Source organism: Rhinolophus ferrumequinum, chromosome 5 (genome assembly GCF_004115265.2).
Source record: "Rhinolophus ferrumequinum isolate MPI-CBG mRhiFer1 chromosome 5, mRhiFer1_v1.p, whole genome shotgun sequence".
NCBI classification, from domain to species: domain Eukaryota; kingdom Metazoa; phylum Chordata; class Mammalia; order Chiroptera; family Rhinolophidae; genus Rhinolophus; species Rhinolophus ferrumequinum.
The window spans coordinates 28557952-28575323 of record NC_046288.1 but is presented as its reverse complement, the minus strand read 5'-3'; the positions used below and the strand labels follow the sequence as shown (position 1 = coordinate 28575323).

At 38.4% G+C, this 17372-nt stretch overlaps 1 protein-coding gene across 1 annotated transcript; it reads right to left on the bottom strand.

The window, feature by feature from the left end:
• Window positions 1-2854: 2854 nt before the first annotated feature.
• On the bottom strand, window positions 2855-4640 carry UTP3 (UTP3 small subunit processome component). Its single transcript, XM_033106718.1, has one exon. The coding sequence runs from the start codon at window positions 4348-4350 to the stop codon at window positions 2920-2922; it is 1431 nt and encodes a 476-aa protein (XP_032962609.1). The 5' UTR covers window positions 4351-4640; the 3' UTR covers window positions 2855-2919.
• Window positions 4641-17372: the final 12732 nt, after the last annotated feature.

The following is a 17372-nucleotide window of genomic DNA, read 5'->3' as shown; positions in this document are numbered from 1 at the left end:
TATTAAATCCAACGATTTGTTACTTCTTTTGCTACTAATTTACACCAGATAATGCCACTTTTTACATTTATAAAATAGGATAGCGCCATATATATCCTGGCTATTCCAGAAGGAATTAATATTTAGTGTTGTGAGTTCTCTGAAGGAATGTTTGATATATCCATAGGAATATATAAGACTTCATTTTTTTCCACTTTCCTAAAAGGTTTTTCTTCCTTTAAAACATTTTTTTCCTCACCACTTTATATACAGATGTCAGGGATTTGACATAGAACACAAATACTTTCAACTTCTATTCATTTCCTTGCTTTTTGTCCTGTCCCAGATTTTCTATCTCTTCATGGTCTTACCCAATGCTCTCCTCCTTCCAAACTTAGGATATTAATTTCTCATGCATTTTTACATATATGACTACACTTTATTTTCTATGTTTCTGTAATGAATAGGAATCCCTATACCATTAGCTACAATTTATTGAGCATCTATATGCCAAATGTCAATTCTCAAAACCTTGTAGAAAGTCAATACTTTTTAGGTGATTACTGTATAACAGGCATTGTTCTAAGTGCTTTACATATATTAATTGACTTAATTCTCATAATTCTATGAAGTAGGTACTACTACTATCTCTAGTTTTGATGAAAAGACTAAGGAACAGAGAGATAAAGTAACTTGCCCAAAGTTAGGTAATAAGTGATGGAGCTGGGTTAGGAACCTGGTTAGTCTCCAGTCTGCCCTTGAATTAGAAAACCTGTTTTCCACCTGTGTTTCTCCTTTACACTTACACTACTACTACAACTCACAATACTTTCTGATACCAGATGTGTTTGGGGTTTCCCCCACCAAACAATTCTGTGACATCATCTGGGTGTCCTACAATTCAACTCAATTATCTATCTGGAGATAGTCCAAGTTGTCACCTGTGCTTCTCTGACTGATCAGCTTTAAAATCCTAGGTCCCCATGACCCCCTCCTCGGGTGCGATTATTTTGCTTACAGAACTTATGCAATCACTTGCTTATGTTTAGCAGTTTGCTAAAGGATATAGATGAACAGTCAGAAAGAAATACGGTGTTTTCCCGAAAATAAGACCTAGCCAGACAATCAGCTCTAAGACCTGGTCTTATATAACATAAAACCGGGTCTTATATTAATTTTTGCTCCAAAAGCTGCATTAGAGCTGATTGTCCAGCTAGGTCTTATTTTCGGGGAAACATGGTACATAGCACTTTGTCTGGGAGGGTCCTGAGTGCAGGAGCTTCTCCGGGTGGAGTTGGGATGCATTACTCTCCTGGTATGTTTTCAACCTGGAAACTTCTAAACCCCATACTATTGGAATTTTATGAAGACTTCCTTAGACAGGCATAATCAATCATTAACTCAGTTTCTAGCCCCTGGCCCCTTTCTGGAGATTGGGAGTGGGGCTATAAATTCCAAGCTTCTATGCGTGGTTTGGTCTTTCTGATGACCAGTTCCCATCCAGAAGCCATTCAGACCCCATGCAGAGTGACCTCATTATAACAAAAGATGCTCCTAGTGCTCTTATTACTTAGGAATTTACAAGGGTTTTAAAGGAGCTCTGTGCCAGGAATCATCAGTATATATACTTCCTGTGATCTCACAGCTCTTAACCATTGTATCTCTTTTTCAAGATAGGTGTAATTATACCATACAGATGAAGAAAATGAGTCTGCAGTAATTAACTGAAAATGATACTAGTAAGTTAACTCCAAAACCTGTATTTTATATACAATATCATAAAAGGAAGTATAGGACTCTAAAGCCAGAAAGGCCAAGTAATAGCTATGACCTTGAGAGTTATTTCTCTTTGTCAGTTTCCATATCTTTAAAATATGGATAATAGAATTTACCACATGAGCTATTGTGAGGAAAAAGGAAGTACAAAGTGCTTACAGAAGTACCTTAGCACTCTGTAGGTGTTTTTATTTCTAACCTCCCTCTTTATTTAGAACAGTACCACCTCACAAAGTTTTTGTAAAGATTAAATGAGGTGATACATATCTAGTACATGGCAAATATTTAATAAATAACCATTAATCATCTCTGCATCTATAGCAGTCAGCACAATGTTTAATGAATAAACAGTGACATGTTAAAGATATATTTTTTGCTTTCCGTCACTAGTCCTCTCATTTCCTTCCCTGGCATCATCCTAAATATTTTGAAGTTTACCATCTCAATATGTCTCCTACTGTAAAGACCAGAGCAACTTAAGAAAAATGTAACTTTGTTATCACCTGAAGTTGTCACTTACCTACTAGAATCACACCAAATTTTCAGCAAATGGAGTGTACAAACAGCAACCACTGCAAGTTAGCAGTACAGAACGGGAAATGGAATTTTTACCTATTTACCACATTAGCGACTATTAGAAAATATTCACAATGTAATAAAGGCATATGTATACTTTTAACCAAAGTTCCTCTTCATTCCTAAGCTTTTACTACATACAGTGTACAAAATCCTAAAGTTAACATTAAACCTATTTATTAATAAGTATCCTGCTCAAGAATTATACTTAGGTAAATGAAATAATGCCAGACTATTTTATAGGCTATCTTGCAAATAAGATGACCGCCAAAGGTGCATTCTCTTCACTTTACGTGAAAAATTATAAAACTGTTCTAAGTTTGACAGTTGCTCCACAACTATCTGAAAGTTTCTAGGCTACTACTTGACAGAATATTAGAGAACTTTTTTCAACACCATCTTTGTCCCATGCACCTGCAAAAATTGAAGGATAAATTGGACAACAAGACAAACAAATTTTCCTGTTGACAAGAATTTTTAAAATTTAAGATTAGGTGTTATACATTAACACAATCACTTCACCAGTTAAAAATTAAAATTTATTGATCTACAATCATTACCAAAAAAAAAAAAAAAAAAGGAAAAACTTTACTTAAGCTTAATGCTCTTTTTAACTCCTGCACGAATGCCAGATAGTTCACCACTATAACGTTGCTCTTCTCTACGAACTTCACGAACCTGGCCTCTCCTGCGAATTTTGGCTCTTCTGAACTTCTCCCGGTGTTTTACTCTGGGATTGCGATCAATCTTCTTTCTCCTGGGTGTAAGTCCCCTGTTTTTAGCAATCTGATAGGTAATGGCTCTCTTTGCATTTTGATCTTCAAGAGCCTGTTCTTCAGTACTACTTTCTTCTTTCTTTCTCTTTAACTTATGCCTGTCTTCGATTTCTTTATAATATTGCAGTGCAGCTTCTTCATCAAAATCGGAATCAGAAAGATCTGTAACAGCCGAGGCAGCAGCAGCAACAATCCCTGAAACAGATTTTGGCTTGGCCTTGGTGAATTTTGCTTTTGGATTCAATTCTTTCTTTCCAGCATCATCTTTAAATGTGAGTAGATGACGAATCTCAGAGGACAACTTCTGATCCACAACTGACAGCTTGTTGATCAAAGTTCGGTAGGTAACAAGCCTTTCTATGACAGGATGTCCATGTGCAGGGACTCTCCTAGCTTTCAGGATCAAATAAAAACTGATGTTGGAGCAGTAATTCAAATAGAGGTTGTACTTGGTCCTCAGGTATTGGCTTCCTTTTCCAGGTGGAATGACCCCTTGCTCCACCAACTGTAACAATGGCTCCAGCTCATCCTTCACCTCTGTCAATTTAACTTTCAGGTCTTCAATCAGCTCCAAGAGCTCTGGGGATTCTTTCCTCAGCATCTTCAACTTCTCTTTCACCGAAACTTTCGCCAAATCCTTCACGACCCGTGTCTCAGCCTCATCTACCTGAGGTACTGGTTTTGCAAAGGCCTCCACCCAGGTGACCCCAAAATCATCTTCTTGCAGGGCTTGGGCTAGGCGCCGCTGAATGAGTTGTGCCTCCTCCTCTTCCTCTTTTTCCTCCTCCTCTACTTCGTGACTCTTCCGGCCTCGGGACTTGGAACCATAGTCCGTGTCATAGTAAAGTTTTTTCCTCTGACCCCACGACAAACTGGGATCCACAGAGGCCTCAACTTCACTCTGCACGGAGCTGCCACCATCGTCATCGTCATCCTCCTCATCCCCCGCACTCTCTCCATCTTCGTCGTCCTCATCAGCAACATCTAGGGCTAGCACCTCCTCCTCCTCCTCCTCGCCATCCTCCTCCTCGTCCCCACTCTCTAGTTCGCTCCAGCCCTTAGCCAAGGCGGCTCGAGATCGGGCCTCATGGAAATCATCTACCTTATCTTGGTAGTAGCTGGAGTCCCCTGGTGAGGGTGGCAATTCTAAATCGTCTTCCTTTTCGTCCGCTGGGCCGCCACCTGCCTTAGCTCGCACGGCTGCCCACTTGGCCGCTCCGCGCCGCCGGGATCTCCCCACCATTGCTCGTGGTCTCAGGTTCGGGCTTTCTGCCACCTCGGCCCTCTGCGCACGAGCCACGCGTTCCAGCAACAGGCCTCTGGAAACAGCCACGCGACCTCCTAACACGCGAATATGCCGGCGCTCCGGTCGCCGGCAGGAATTTCTACCTCCTTCCGGCCCCCAGGATGCTCTTCGTGTGGCGTACGAGCCACGACTTCCGCTCGGTCACGCAGGGCTAGTCACGTTAACAGCTACTGCTTTTTCCGCTTTGCCCTTCAACGTCAATCTATTCCAGTGAATTAAAATCTTTCCGTGTAGGAACCACAGGTATAGGAAGCTCAGTTCCGTAGAGCCCTTTGGGGAAACTTCCGTTCTTACTTTCGCGAGCCTGGGCGTGGCGGGGGTGGGGGCAGCATCGTTAGGGAACCGCGGGGCGAGGTCTCCGGGACCAGTAGAGGGCGCTCTGCCTCTACTCCTAGGAGAGGCCCCGGGGCTGTGCAGTGAGCTGTACTGCGCACGAACCGGGCGTCTCCGACTTGGAGTGCAATGCAGGTGTGTAAGATTTCCCTGTTTACTGGAATTGTTTTATAGTCTCCGCTTATCAGTGTGGAAGTTAATCAGGTTGTTTTTTTCTCTCCCCAATGTCCGAATACTTTTTCTGGGCACCGTAGCCTGAGGCGCTGCGGTGCCGCTGGACTGGAGAATCCTGGCGAGAGCGCAGACCGGGCCTCAGGGCGGGTGTGTTAACCCTTGTCCAGATGCCTGCACTCTGGGCTCGGTGACTCCACGGGGATTTGCCTCTTTCCGAGGAACTCAAAAGTTGGCTGCAGAAGGCCCCAGGATTTTTCTTCCTGTTAGTGGAAAAGATTCATTCTTAAAGATACTTTGGCAGTGACACATTGAACTGTCAAGGCTGTACCCTTCATTCATTTATTCTTCAACATTTATGCACGAGGCAGCGTGTTAGGCTTTGGGAGTACAATGGGCAAAAACAGTCCTGTACTCGTGGAACTAGTGGTCTAGCAGGGGACCAACCAGGTAATCATTGAAAACATGCCAAATTATAACTGGAGTAAGTGCTGTGGGCCTTTTGTCTAGTGTTAACCCAGCCTTCATCTGCTGAGAACACTTAACATGGCTTTTACATCACTCTCTTTATAGGTGCCATCCTTCTTACTTAGATAGGGTGTAGTACTACCTCCTGACCTTGGAAAACTTCTGTGTTGAAGAGACAACTTAAGCATCACCTCTTTGGTCTCTTCTTTAACTCCTTTAGTTGTGTTTTTCTCAGTTCTTCTCTTATCACCTAGTAGATCTCTACAAACACTGAATTGCAAGCATCCAGTACAGTGTCTGGCACAGAGTTTGTGTTGAATCAAGATTTGTTTAATGAATAAGTATTGAAATTACAGTATATGATTATATGTCTGTCGAGCAGGGTGGCCTGTGGAGTCTCTGGTCCCGCTCCCCACATAAGAACGCAGGACATGGTGAGGCCAAAAAGGAACATCCCCAGAGCCATAGATAGGGGAGTGATACCACTATATTCTCGCTGGAGGCTGGGTTGGAGACACAGGAAGCAGGAGCCTCACTCTGCAACCCGCTGTCCTAACTGCAGTCCGCGCTTGCCAGCCACCATCTTCTTGCTAGTCCCCATTTTCTGCTAGCCTAGCCACGGCAGTTATATTAGTGGCCAATGGCTCACTGGTTACAGCTGACGGCCAACTAGCCACAGCTGATGGCCATCCAATCACAGTTGATGGCCATTTACCAGCTGAGCCAGCACCTTTCCACGTGAGGCCGAGAGCCTGGAAACTGCTCTCTGGGGCTCTGTCCCCACACTCCACCCCTGCAGCGTCTCGCCTCACAATCTACGCGACAAGTGTCTTCTGCGAGGGTCCCTGTGCGAGGAGCCTGGAGGTGGATGCAGTATCCTGGACACAGCCAGGGCTCTCAGGGTACTGCCACTCTCTCTGGGCACAGCAAGACTTCTTGGACTCAGCAGCGAGCAGGGTCTCCCGCATGAGAATGTCTGTCTCAGGTGCTACATAAAATAGAGTGAATGATGTGTAAGACTGCAAACATCTCTAAGGGAGATAACCTGAGTTGGAATGGATTTTAGGACTCATTAATTCCACCTACATACTTTTATTTTACACACGTGGAAACAGGCTCAGGGAGATTACACTAGTAAATCTGGCACAGAAATCGGACAGTGCTCCCACAGCAGGCTTTCACAGTCAGCTGTTATCAGTCCTTTGCCTTTACAATGTGAATGCGTTTCAGACCTGTTACAGAGAGTGTGTTTTGCTGGGTGAATGAAAGAAACCAAAAGCACAGATTAAAGTATTAATATTTGAGGAAGAGAGTGGTAATAAGGGAAGAATTAGTCAAATTTGTCTTTAGAAGTATTACTAGAGCTAGAAGTATGAAAAGACTGTCTTATAACCTTAGAATAATTCAAGATTTAAGTTTTCAGACGTTACATATGGTAGGTTCAGAGTTAGTATTATGATACCTTCAAATATAGGTTGTTGGGAGCTGACCTTTTGATATGTTGCTAAAATTAATGGTGACATACAATTTCTTTGCAGAAAGTACGTGTCATTAGGTTAAGAAAAATACAAATTTTTAGTAAAGTGGCATTTCTAACTAAACATTGTCAAAGTGCTAAAAGTTACCTTACACATTTGAAAACCTTTACAATATTTCAGAAAATACAATTTTATGAATAAAAAAGATGTGGATAAAAATGTTATGTTCTGCTTCGCCCTCACAGAATTCATTTTTGAATGTGAATTTTAATATATTTTGTCATTCAACAAGTGTTAACTGCTTACTAACTGTAGCAGAATGCTGCATACTGTAGTAGATCCAAAGGTGAATTAGCCACAGTCTTTTCCCTCAAGGAGCTTATAGTCAGGTAGAAAAGAAAAGATGCATGCAGAATATTAAAATACAAGGTAGTATGTGATGTAAGCCTAGTGCTGTGAGAGATTGGAGGGGTGAGATTGCCTCTGGATTGTTATTCTAGAAATATTGTTTAAATAATGTAAGCTGGAACTGTAATTATATCCTTGTTTTAAACGTACTATTGAATTTTCATAATGTCTAAATACTAAGTTTTATTTAGGCATATTTAGTTTTATTTATTTTTATTGAACATTATTTGAGAATTTATAGTCATACTTCAGGACCAAAATGCATAATTATTATAGAGAAGTTAGAAAAATATGTTGGATATTTTTAATAGGAGTGATCACATTGCTCTAATACTATTTAGTTTATACTACACATTACATTAACTATTTAGAATAGAGTTGCAACATCCAATGCATATTCAGAGAGTGTTGTATTCTAACAGTCTCAGATTTTTGATAAAGAACAGTTAAAGCCAATTATTCAATTTCAGTAGCTCCCATGGACTAATCTTCCATAGTCTAATCTTATAATTATATCCCATTTAGGTGAGGAATTATTTTCTTATAACTTTGTATTGCTGTAAAGACAGATTAATAGCTTTATTATATGATAACCCTATGCCAATTAAAAAAGAAAAGCACTGAGTCCCCAGAGAAAATGAATAAATATTAAATACCATTTGATATTTAACTATTACATTTTGTGGCAACTATAATTTATCATCAACTGGGATTTTTATCACATTATTGTTATACCTGGCTCAGGAGTTAGCAAGTTACACATAATGAGGGCCAAGTTTTTTTTCAAAGCATACTCTTTTGCCTTATTCTAAGCCCTTTAGGAGGTTTTCTGACTATGGCAGGTAGGGGTTTGTGAATGACGCACTGATATTAGGATACTCTGGGTGTTAAAGGTATACTACCACCAGGTTAGCTTAAATTGATCTCATTTTACCCCTAGGCTATTGTAGCAATAATAATAATAGCTAACATTGAGAGCAGTTATGTGCAGGTACTGTTATAAGCTCTTGACATTCAACCCTGTGAGGGAGATATTATGATAATCTCTAATTTAGGAAACTGAGGCACATGGACACTAAATGAGGTCACAGGCTAGTAAATGGTAGAATAGATTTGAACCCAGTTTGGCTTCAGAATCCACACTGTACTGTAGCTAACACAGGCTTTCAAATATTCCCTTAGTAGGTCTTCTCGTTCCCAGTCTTTGCTGGGAACATTTGATTCAGTATTATCACATATATCGTCCTAGAATACTGTTTCCATCATCCCACACCCTTGTTTGAAAACTTTCAATGACTCTCAGTTACTATTAAGTTCACAGCACACACAGTCCTCCCACAGTCTTGCCTCAAAGCAACCTTTCCCGCCGTACCTTTCATTAACCCCCTACTGAAACTTTGCATTCTGATTTAAGTGCTCTATCACTCTTTATTCCCCAAGCATTGCTTTGCAATTTCCTCCTCTGTCCTTTTGCTCATATTTTCAGTGTTCTCATAATTACCTATGCCGGAGATTTACAAATCATTACAGACATCTTTTTCGTTAACAAAGAAATTCTCACACAGGTCCTATGTGATGGTACCTGTATGAGGCTGTTTGAAAAGCCATTATTGACAGCAGGGAGTTGGAGACAACCTGGGTGCCCATCCATGGAAGAGCAGGTCAGTAAACTGTCATGGGTAAACAGCATGGAATTTAGGAGTATAGAGTGACCATACATATTGGTTTGCCTCCTACAGCCCTTATTAACCTGTTATTCCAGTATAGTTACACTCATGATTTAGATGATAAATTATATGGTCATCTTAACTACACAGTAATTGGAAACAGTAGATTATATATATCCACATAGCAATATGAATGGTTCTCAAAAGCAATGTGCTTAGGGTAGAAAGTAAAAAATGAGATATGTAATATAATACCACTCACATAAATACAATAACATGTTTTGTAAGAACATATACTAATAAAATAATGTCCGTTAAATACAAACTAAACCGTTCTTATGGAGAGGCAAAGAAGAATGGGATGAGGCTTGGAGATTAGAAGGAATAGGAAAGGAACCTGACATGGACCAATAATGAGAATGTGCCAGGAACTGAGAATAATTAACTGTTTGCATCTGAGGTTCAATTACAAAACAAGTAGACAAAAAATGACGATCTAGGTCCCTAACTTAAAGTCCTTTAAAAGCTTCCAACGTCTATAGGATTAGTTCTCATTTCTTATGACCTGACTTCTGCATACATGTTTAACTTCACATCTTACCACACTCTCGCTGCCACCATGTGTGGCATAGTCGTGTGTGGTTTGTGTGTGTGTGTGTGTGTGTGTGTGTGTTTATATTAGATTGATGCAAAAGTAATTGCGATTTAAATGGGTAAAAATAACTGCAAAAACCAGAATTACTTTTGCACCAACCTAATGTATATAATAGGCTAAGAGCTAAAGCCTTTATTCTATAGAAAATGAGAGCTGACTAAAGAAAATAATTTATATGAACTATGTTTCAAGAGACCTTCACTATCAAAGCTATAATTATTAAATCAATAATAACGGTGTCAAAAAATGTATACACATGACTTGTATTCACCTTTTGTTATCAGTATATATTATTACAATTTTAATAGTTTTTTTCCTTTCTTAAAATGTGTATACATCATTTTGGCACCCTCTGTATATAAATAATTATATCTGCAAGTTTCCTCATGAACCTTGTGCAGGCTGTACGCTTTCTTGCCTCCTTTCCTTTGCACATGTTTCTACTTTCTAGAGAATTTTTATTCATCCTTTAAAACTAATTTTAAATATCACCTTAAAAGCCTGTCCTGACCTCAGCAGGGTGAAGAACTTCCTCTGTTGCATTCCCACATTTTATGCATATCTCTATTGATACTTACTGCTTTCCTTCCACCAAGTCTACCAGCCTCAGTAAGTCTGGATCCAAGTAGTCATTTTTTAAATCCTAGAAATTAGGTGAGTGTCAGCATATCAAAATAGTAGCCTTTAACAATGAATTGCAGTGTCTTTTGTGCTTCTCTAGTCATCAGCACATTTTTAAAAAATTTAACAATAACATTTAAAAGATGAAGTATTTAATACATCGCTTTTGTGAACTTAAGCTAATAGTTAAATGTGCATTTACTTTTTATCCCAGCATCACAGACTAGGTTTTGATAACTGACGTTGTCAAAGAAAGGTGTTTTTTTTTTTTTTTTTTTTTGCTCAGAGAAGTAGTAATAGTTAAAATAATTTGATATAAGAGTAATAATGGGAAAATGTATTCTTGGTGTTGATTGCTAAAACTTATTTAGATAATTTAATATAATCACAGAAACTCCTTGAACTATTTTTGGGTGCAAAAAAAGAAAGGATTATTTTTAGGTGTATGTGAGAAAATAGAAGAGATGAAGTATAGTTGCCATCTGCTTTCATTTCTGTTGGAAACCACTTGCTCTGAAAGCAGTAGGTTGTAGATTCCTTTTGCAAATAACGTCTGTATCTATTTAAAGACACAAAAATCCTAGAAGTGCTTTGGAAGTAAAATATAGAACTTCTACTGAAACATGGGCTAAACATATGAACCCTTCTAAGCTTTTAGTTAAAAATGACTTGGTTTGGTTGCTTTAATTACAACATGAAGAATTTAATGAAATTGTGAGACTGCTTTCTCTTCCCAAACTCTTATCCAATGAAATACTGTGTAATTATTTTCTAAACATTATTTTAACCCCTTTTTATTTTTTCTTGTCATGAGGAACCCTTTAGATACAATTATTTTTATATTCACTATTGATCCAATGATAATTATAGTTTTGATGGTGAAGATCTTTTGAAATACAGGTTACGTAAAATTTTTTTCTTTAGTCATTCCTCATTCTCTATAGCATAAAATCCTTAGCTCTTAGCTTACTTTTGGGGGCCTGCCTTTATCTGACCCCAACTTATTTTTCCAGTTGCTTTCCTACTACTTTCCTTGAGAAGTTCTACATTCTAGCCAAACTCCAGTAAGCATTCTGCTTCTCTGTTTGAGATTTCTTTCTCCTGGCCTTTGCTTAGACTGCCCCACGTCTCTATTCTTAATGGCCTTCAAAGCCCAGCTAAAATATCTTCTCCAGGATATATTCTCTGATACACTTCCTTCCATTAGTATCTACTGACCCTTTAACGCTTCCTATGTTAGGATTTTAAAACATTTTCTCTATTGTGTTAAAACTACAGGTATTTATATACTTATCTTTCCTACCAGTTATATCACCATTCATCTCTGTAACCCTTACAGTATCTAATACAGTTACTTAGAGTTAAATTGAGTTTTCTTAAATTTCAAAAAGGTATTAAAGTGAGTAAAAACAACCTAAGAATTTAGTAAGCTACCTGCAAATGTGACATTAATCTATATTTTTGGTATGAAGAGATAACTTAGATTTCATGCTAAGAGGAATGGTGAACCTTTGGAGGGTTTTAAACGGCAAGAGTAGAGAATTGACGGGAAGGTAAGATTATAGGTAGTGTGAGGTTGTTACAGTCATCTGGGTGATGAATTTTAGTGTCTAAACTAGGGCCCTGGGAATAAGGATATAAAAAAGTGGACAGATTAAGAGCTATTTAAGAGATGGTATTATAGGACTTAGTGTCTGATTAAGTATGAGGGGTGAGGAGTTACAGTGACTCCCAGGTTTTCTTGGACAACTGAGTGGATGATGGTACTGTCCACTAAGACAGAAAACCCGGGAGGGAAGAGGTTAGCAGCGTGCAGGAAACGGGAAAATAAGTTTCGACATGCTGCATTTGAATTGTCTGTGAAGAGGTTCAAGTGTCTAATGTTTTCTAGACAGTAGGATGTACGGGTTTGAAGCTTGGGAGTAATATCTGAACTGGAGAAGAGATTTGGGGGTCTTCCACATTCAGTGGAACATGGGATTCTATTAGATACTTAACTAAAACAACAACGACAAAATAAAGTTTGGGGTTGTTTTTACTTAAGTAGCTAGCACACATGAACGAGTAGACCAGAAGGGATATAGTGCCTGCTTGCCACTACGGTTATAGGACTATCTGCCACCTTATCTGCCACCAAGTGTCAGATTTAAAGGGTTTAGATTAATGAATGAGCTATATGTAATTAAATGTCTAAACCTATTCAAATTTAAGACCTCTCAATTTACCTTGTGAAACTAATCCATTAAAAATAACCACCACCACCCAAAAAAATTCATCTGAATAAAGCCTCTATGTGTACTCAACTCACACTTTTTATCATGTCCAAAAGTTTTAATACCTGTCTGGGCTTTCTCCACTTGCTATTGTCAGTGTCATTGAATATTTTGGGAGATACAATTATGCATGAGGGACCATACTCAGTACTTGAAGTACATGACACTGTATCTGTAAGAACGGCACAGGCAAGGCTCAGAAATGTAATTTGCCCAAGATTATGTAGCTGGTGGTTAAACCCAAGTCTTTCTCACTTTGAAGTTGGTTTTCTGAACCATTTTATTATACTGTTTCCTAGTCTATAGTTTATCACTAATGAAAAACTTGTATGGCCCAGAGACATACGCTTCAAGGTGTATTGAAAAAACTTGGCACTTCAGATAGGTAGATTAAGATTGCTCAGAGATATAGTATCAGTGTCAACCAATATAAAGGCAGAAAAATAGGAGTATTAGGAGGCATCAACCATACTGAATCTTTGTAGTTTTGTTTTGGAACCTGGGAAAGCATGAATGTAGTAGATGTGTGTAGGCAAATAAGCATAAAGTATAATTAGAGGATATCATTCAGAGATTAGTCTGTTGTTCCTTCATTGATTAATTTTGGGCAGATTTATTCTGGTTTTTGTTTTGTTTGGTTTTTGCTTCTGTGCTTTTGGTAAAATCATTTATTCACTGTAAATTATTTTCTTTGGCCTTATTTTTGTCTGTACTGATTACCGTATCAGAGCATTCCTTCACACTGTGATTGTGAACTACTACAATTTATGTTCTACACTCTATGTTATACAATATTTAAAATAACAGTGAACACATTACTTAAGAGTTTCCTTTTATATTAATCACTAATCTTTTGATATGTTTGAAAACTTATTTCGTGTTGCTCAGGAACTGAATGAAGATATTTAATAATCAAGTATAATGTTACAGTTGTCTATATAAACTCACTACTCTACAACCATATCGTATAATAATACCAAATTTACATTTATGTAAAATATTTTAATTTTGCACAGTACACAGCACCATACTAGATGTTTAAGAGTAGTCATGTTGAAACATAAAATATATGGTTTCTGGACTCATATTGCCATATAGAGCTTTCATTTCCTCAAATAGTCATGTTTTCTCTCAGCTCTAAACTGTCAGTGTTATAGTTTCTCCTAGACCATATTTATCCCTTTTTGGCCTGACTTCTATCATCTTTTAGTCTCAGCATGGATGTTAATTCCTTTGGGAAGCTTTCCTTTATCCTGCTGCTCTCCCCACTACCTCCGACCCCAACATCTGTGCTTCTAAGGCACATTGTACTTTGTCATCATGTAAATATATGTTATCATTACCCAATAGACTGTAAACGCAACTGACCAAAGGTCATACCTATCTTGTTCACATGTGTCCCTGCCACATAGAGTAGATGTTAATACATTTGTTAAAGAAAGAACAAATGTTTGAATGACCATTTGAATCAGAGCCAGGTAAGCAGCATTAGCCTTATAGAACACAAACACTTTGCTATAATGGCAACTTTCTTTATCTTAAAGAAAAATTCTTTTAAATAAAAATACATGGTTGCCCCAATTACATAAGGAAATTATCCAAAAAGATAACTATTTTAATTTCCTATTGGAGGTATAATAAGTTACCACAAACTTAGTGGTTTAATAACAATACAAATTTATTGTCCTTACAGTTCTGTAGGTAAGAAATCTGACATGGTCTTATTGGGCTAAAATCAAGGTGTCAGCAGGGGTTCCTCCTGGAGGCCCTAGGGGAGATTCTGTTTCCTTGACTTTTCCAGCTTCTAGATGCTGCCTGCATTCTGCCTTATGCCTTTTTCCTTCAACTTCAAAGCCAGCAGTGCAGGATCTTCATACCTCTCTCTCTTTCACTGACTCTCCTGCCTGCCTTTTTCTCTTACAAGGACCCTTGTGATTACATTGGACCCACCTGAATAATCCAGGATAATATCCCCATCTGAAGGTCAGCTGATGAGCAGCAACCTTAATTCCTTCTGCAACCTACAATCCTGCCTTGCCATGTAATGTAACATATTCACAGGTTCTGAGAATTATGACATGTACGTCTTCGATGGGCCACTATTCTGCCGCCTATAATAGTTTAGCTTTTATTTCAGTCTGAAAGAAGATATCTTTTCTCCACATTAAAAAAAATAATAATAGATGCTAAAATAATTGAGTGTTTATATGTTGCAGCCACGTTCTAGGTGCTTTACGTTTATTAATTCTTATAAAACCTATGAAATATGTACTACAGTCATGCTCATTTGATAGATGAAATGAGGGAAAGAGAGGTTAAATAACTTACTAAAATCCTATTTGAATCCAGACAATCCGACTCCAGAGCCTTTGCTCTTTGTTTAGTAGGAAGATGGTAGATGGAGTAGATGTGTCCCTTAAGACCAATCCTTACAATATAAAGTATTATGCTGTTTTAGGTATTTTAAGTTACTTGAATATATGATATATTTATAATATAATGTTGCAAAGTTCATTGGGAAATAATCAATTATTGTACACCTTTTGGGCCAAAGCAACTTATTTCAAACTCTGAAAGATACAAAACAATTACTAAGATTGTCTTGAAAGAATGTGTCAGATATTTTTAAAATAATTGACTGGATATTCTCCACTATAGATTTATGCTTTCTCCTTGTTATTAGGGAAAACAGATGGTATGGCACTTCCATATGATGTAAAAACTGAATAGAAGAGTTAGAATAGAAAAATTTTATTTTCTCACCCATTTTCCTGAGTCTTTTATAGTCCCCCTTTGGTGTTTCCTCATATCCTTTTTTTTGGACTGCCAATTGCTACTGCTCTTTATGAACACCTCTCTGCATCTAGAAAGCATTAATTCACTATAGGATATAAATTATATACATATTAAGAAAAGTGATAAAAATGTAAAGTAATATGTCAATTCATGTAAAATGATATAACATAGAAATATAAGATGGATTTATTAGCAATGAAGAAACAGTAATATGGTGAACAGAATGGGATGACATTAGATGGGAAGACTTACTAGAATTAGTTTTAAAGATTTTAGGATTTTGAAAAGGGTTGGCAGGAAGGGTTGGTGAGGAAAATGACAGACTGAAAAAGATTCTGAAACAGGAATTAGCTAATCATATACAGGAAAAGGAACCAGGTATATTTGACTAGAGCAGAGGCTTCCCCTAAAAATAGATTTGAATGTTCTTGAAGCAGTGAGGGACCACACCACAGGAGTCAGTGAATTGAAGGGAGCATAGTGTCATTTGAGAGATTTCCTGGGAACCTTGTTTACTATTATGTCTCTAGAGAAATTATGAAATCTAAGCTGTTGTTTTTCAAATGAATTTTTGGAAACAGGCTCTTTGTAAACTAGGACCTGCCCAGAAGGTGGTGTGGTGAGGGGAAGAGCTCTGTATAATGGTCAAATGACTGACATGTCCTATCCCAAATAGCAATTCTCTGAAAAGTCCCTGCAGGTGCAAGTTTATTTAAAAACAACCACAACACAGGTGCAATTCTCCTTATAAACATTTAACCACAATACCCTACCCTGAAAGTCTATGTGGAAAGCCTTTGGGAAAAGAATTCAGTTTTTTTCCTCTTAATTTTTTAATTTTTAAAAAGAATTTGGGTTGCAGCTTCTTCCTCATGTTTTGAGTTCTTTGTTAATTTAGCTGTTGCCTCCTGCTATCTAAATATAAATTTTATATACACTGTGATTGGATACAGACACTTATTTGAAGAAATTCTGCATGCAAGAACCAAAATGTTCAGGGTTAAAAAAATACAATTAGAAGAAATTTCTCCATACAGATGTAAAAGAAAGAATCGTGGCTCCTGGTGTTGTGGGAGGTGAAATGGACTGGAAGTTTGGAGGCCTGTGCTCCACCTTTAGCTTTAGAATGACTATGATTGATTCTAAAATTCAAAATAGATTCTAAACTTGTATAATTCAAACGGGGGAAAAAATTGACCCTTATAAAGAAGTGCTTGGTGTCATCTCCTCTGGACCCCCTTCACTCGGCTGCAGCCCCAGGGCCCTTCCTCCTCGTGCTTGTCCTGCCCAGGACAAGCTCTGGCCTATCAAGGCCTTTTTACTTGCTGTTTCCTTTCTTCTTGGAACACAGTTTAACTCTGTGGTAGGCAGAGTAATATCCCTACAAAACTGTGCAGCCCTAATCCCTAGGACCTGTGAATGTGTTACCCATTACATAGCAAAAGAGACGAGAGATGTGATTAAGGGTATGGGCCTTAAAATGGGGAGATTATCCTCGATGATGTGGGTCGGCCCAGTGTAACCACATGAGCCCCCAAAAGCGGAGAACTTTCTTTAGCGGAGGCAGGAGAGATGAAGCAAAAGCAGAGGTCAGAGAGATTTGAAGAATGAGAAGGACTTGGTCTGCTGCTAGCTGGCTTTGAAGATCAACGGGGCCACTATTCAGGGAATGCTGTCAGCATTTAGAAGCTGAAAACAACCTCCAGCCCATAGCAAGTAAGGGAATGGGGACCTTGGCCCTAAAGCGACAAGGGACTGAATTCTGCCAACAATCTGAATGAGCCTGGAAATGGATTCTCTCCTGGAGCCTCAAGATTAGAGCCCGCTAGCAGCAGCTTAGTTTCCACATTGTGAAAGTGGAGAACAGTGATTAGTTTAGTCTACCCAGACTTCTGACTTATAGAACTGTGATATAATACATTTGTGTTGTGTTAAGCCACTCAATTTGTGTTAATTTGTTATGGCAGCACAGAAAACTAGTACAGGCTCCTTCCCATTTGCTCCTGTTTCAGCCTAGATGTTACCTCCTCATAGAGGAGGCCTTTCCTGGGTATGCCTTCTAAAGGAGACTGCCTCAATCCTACCCTAG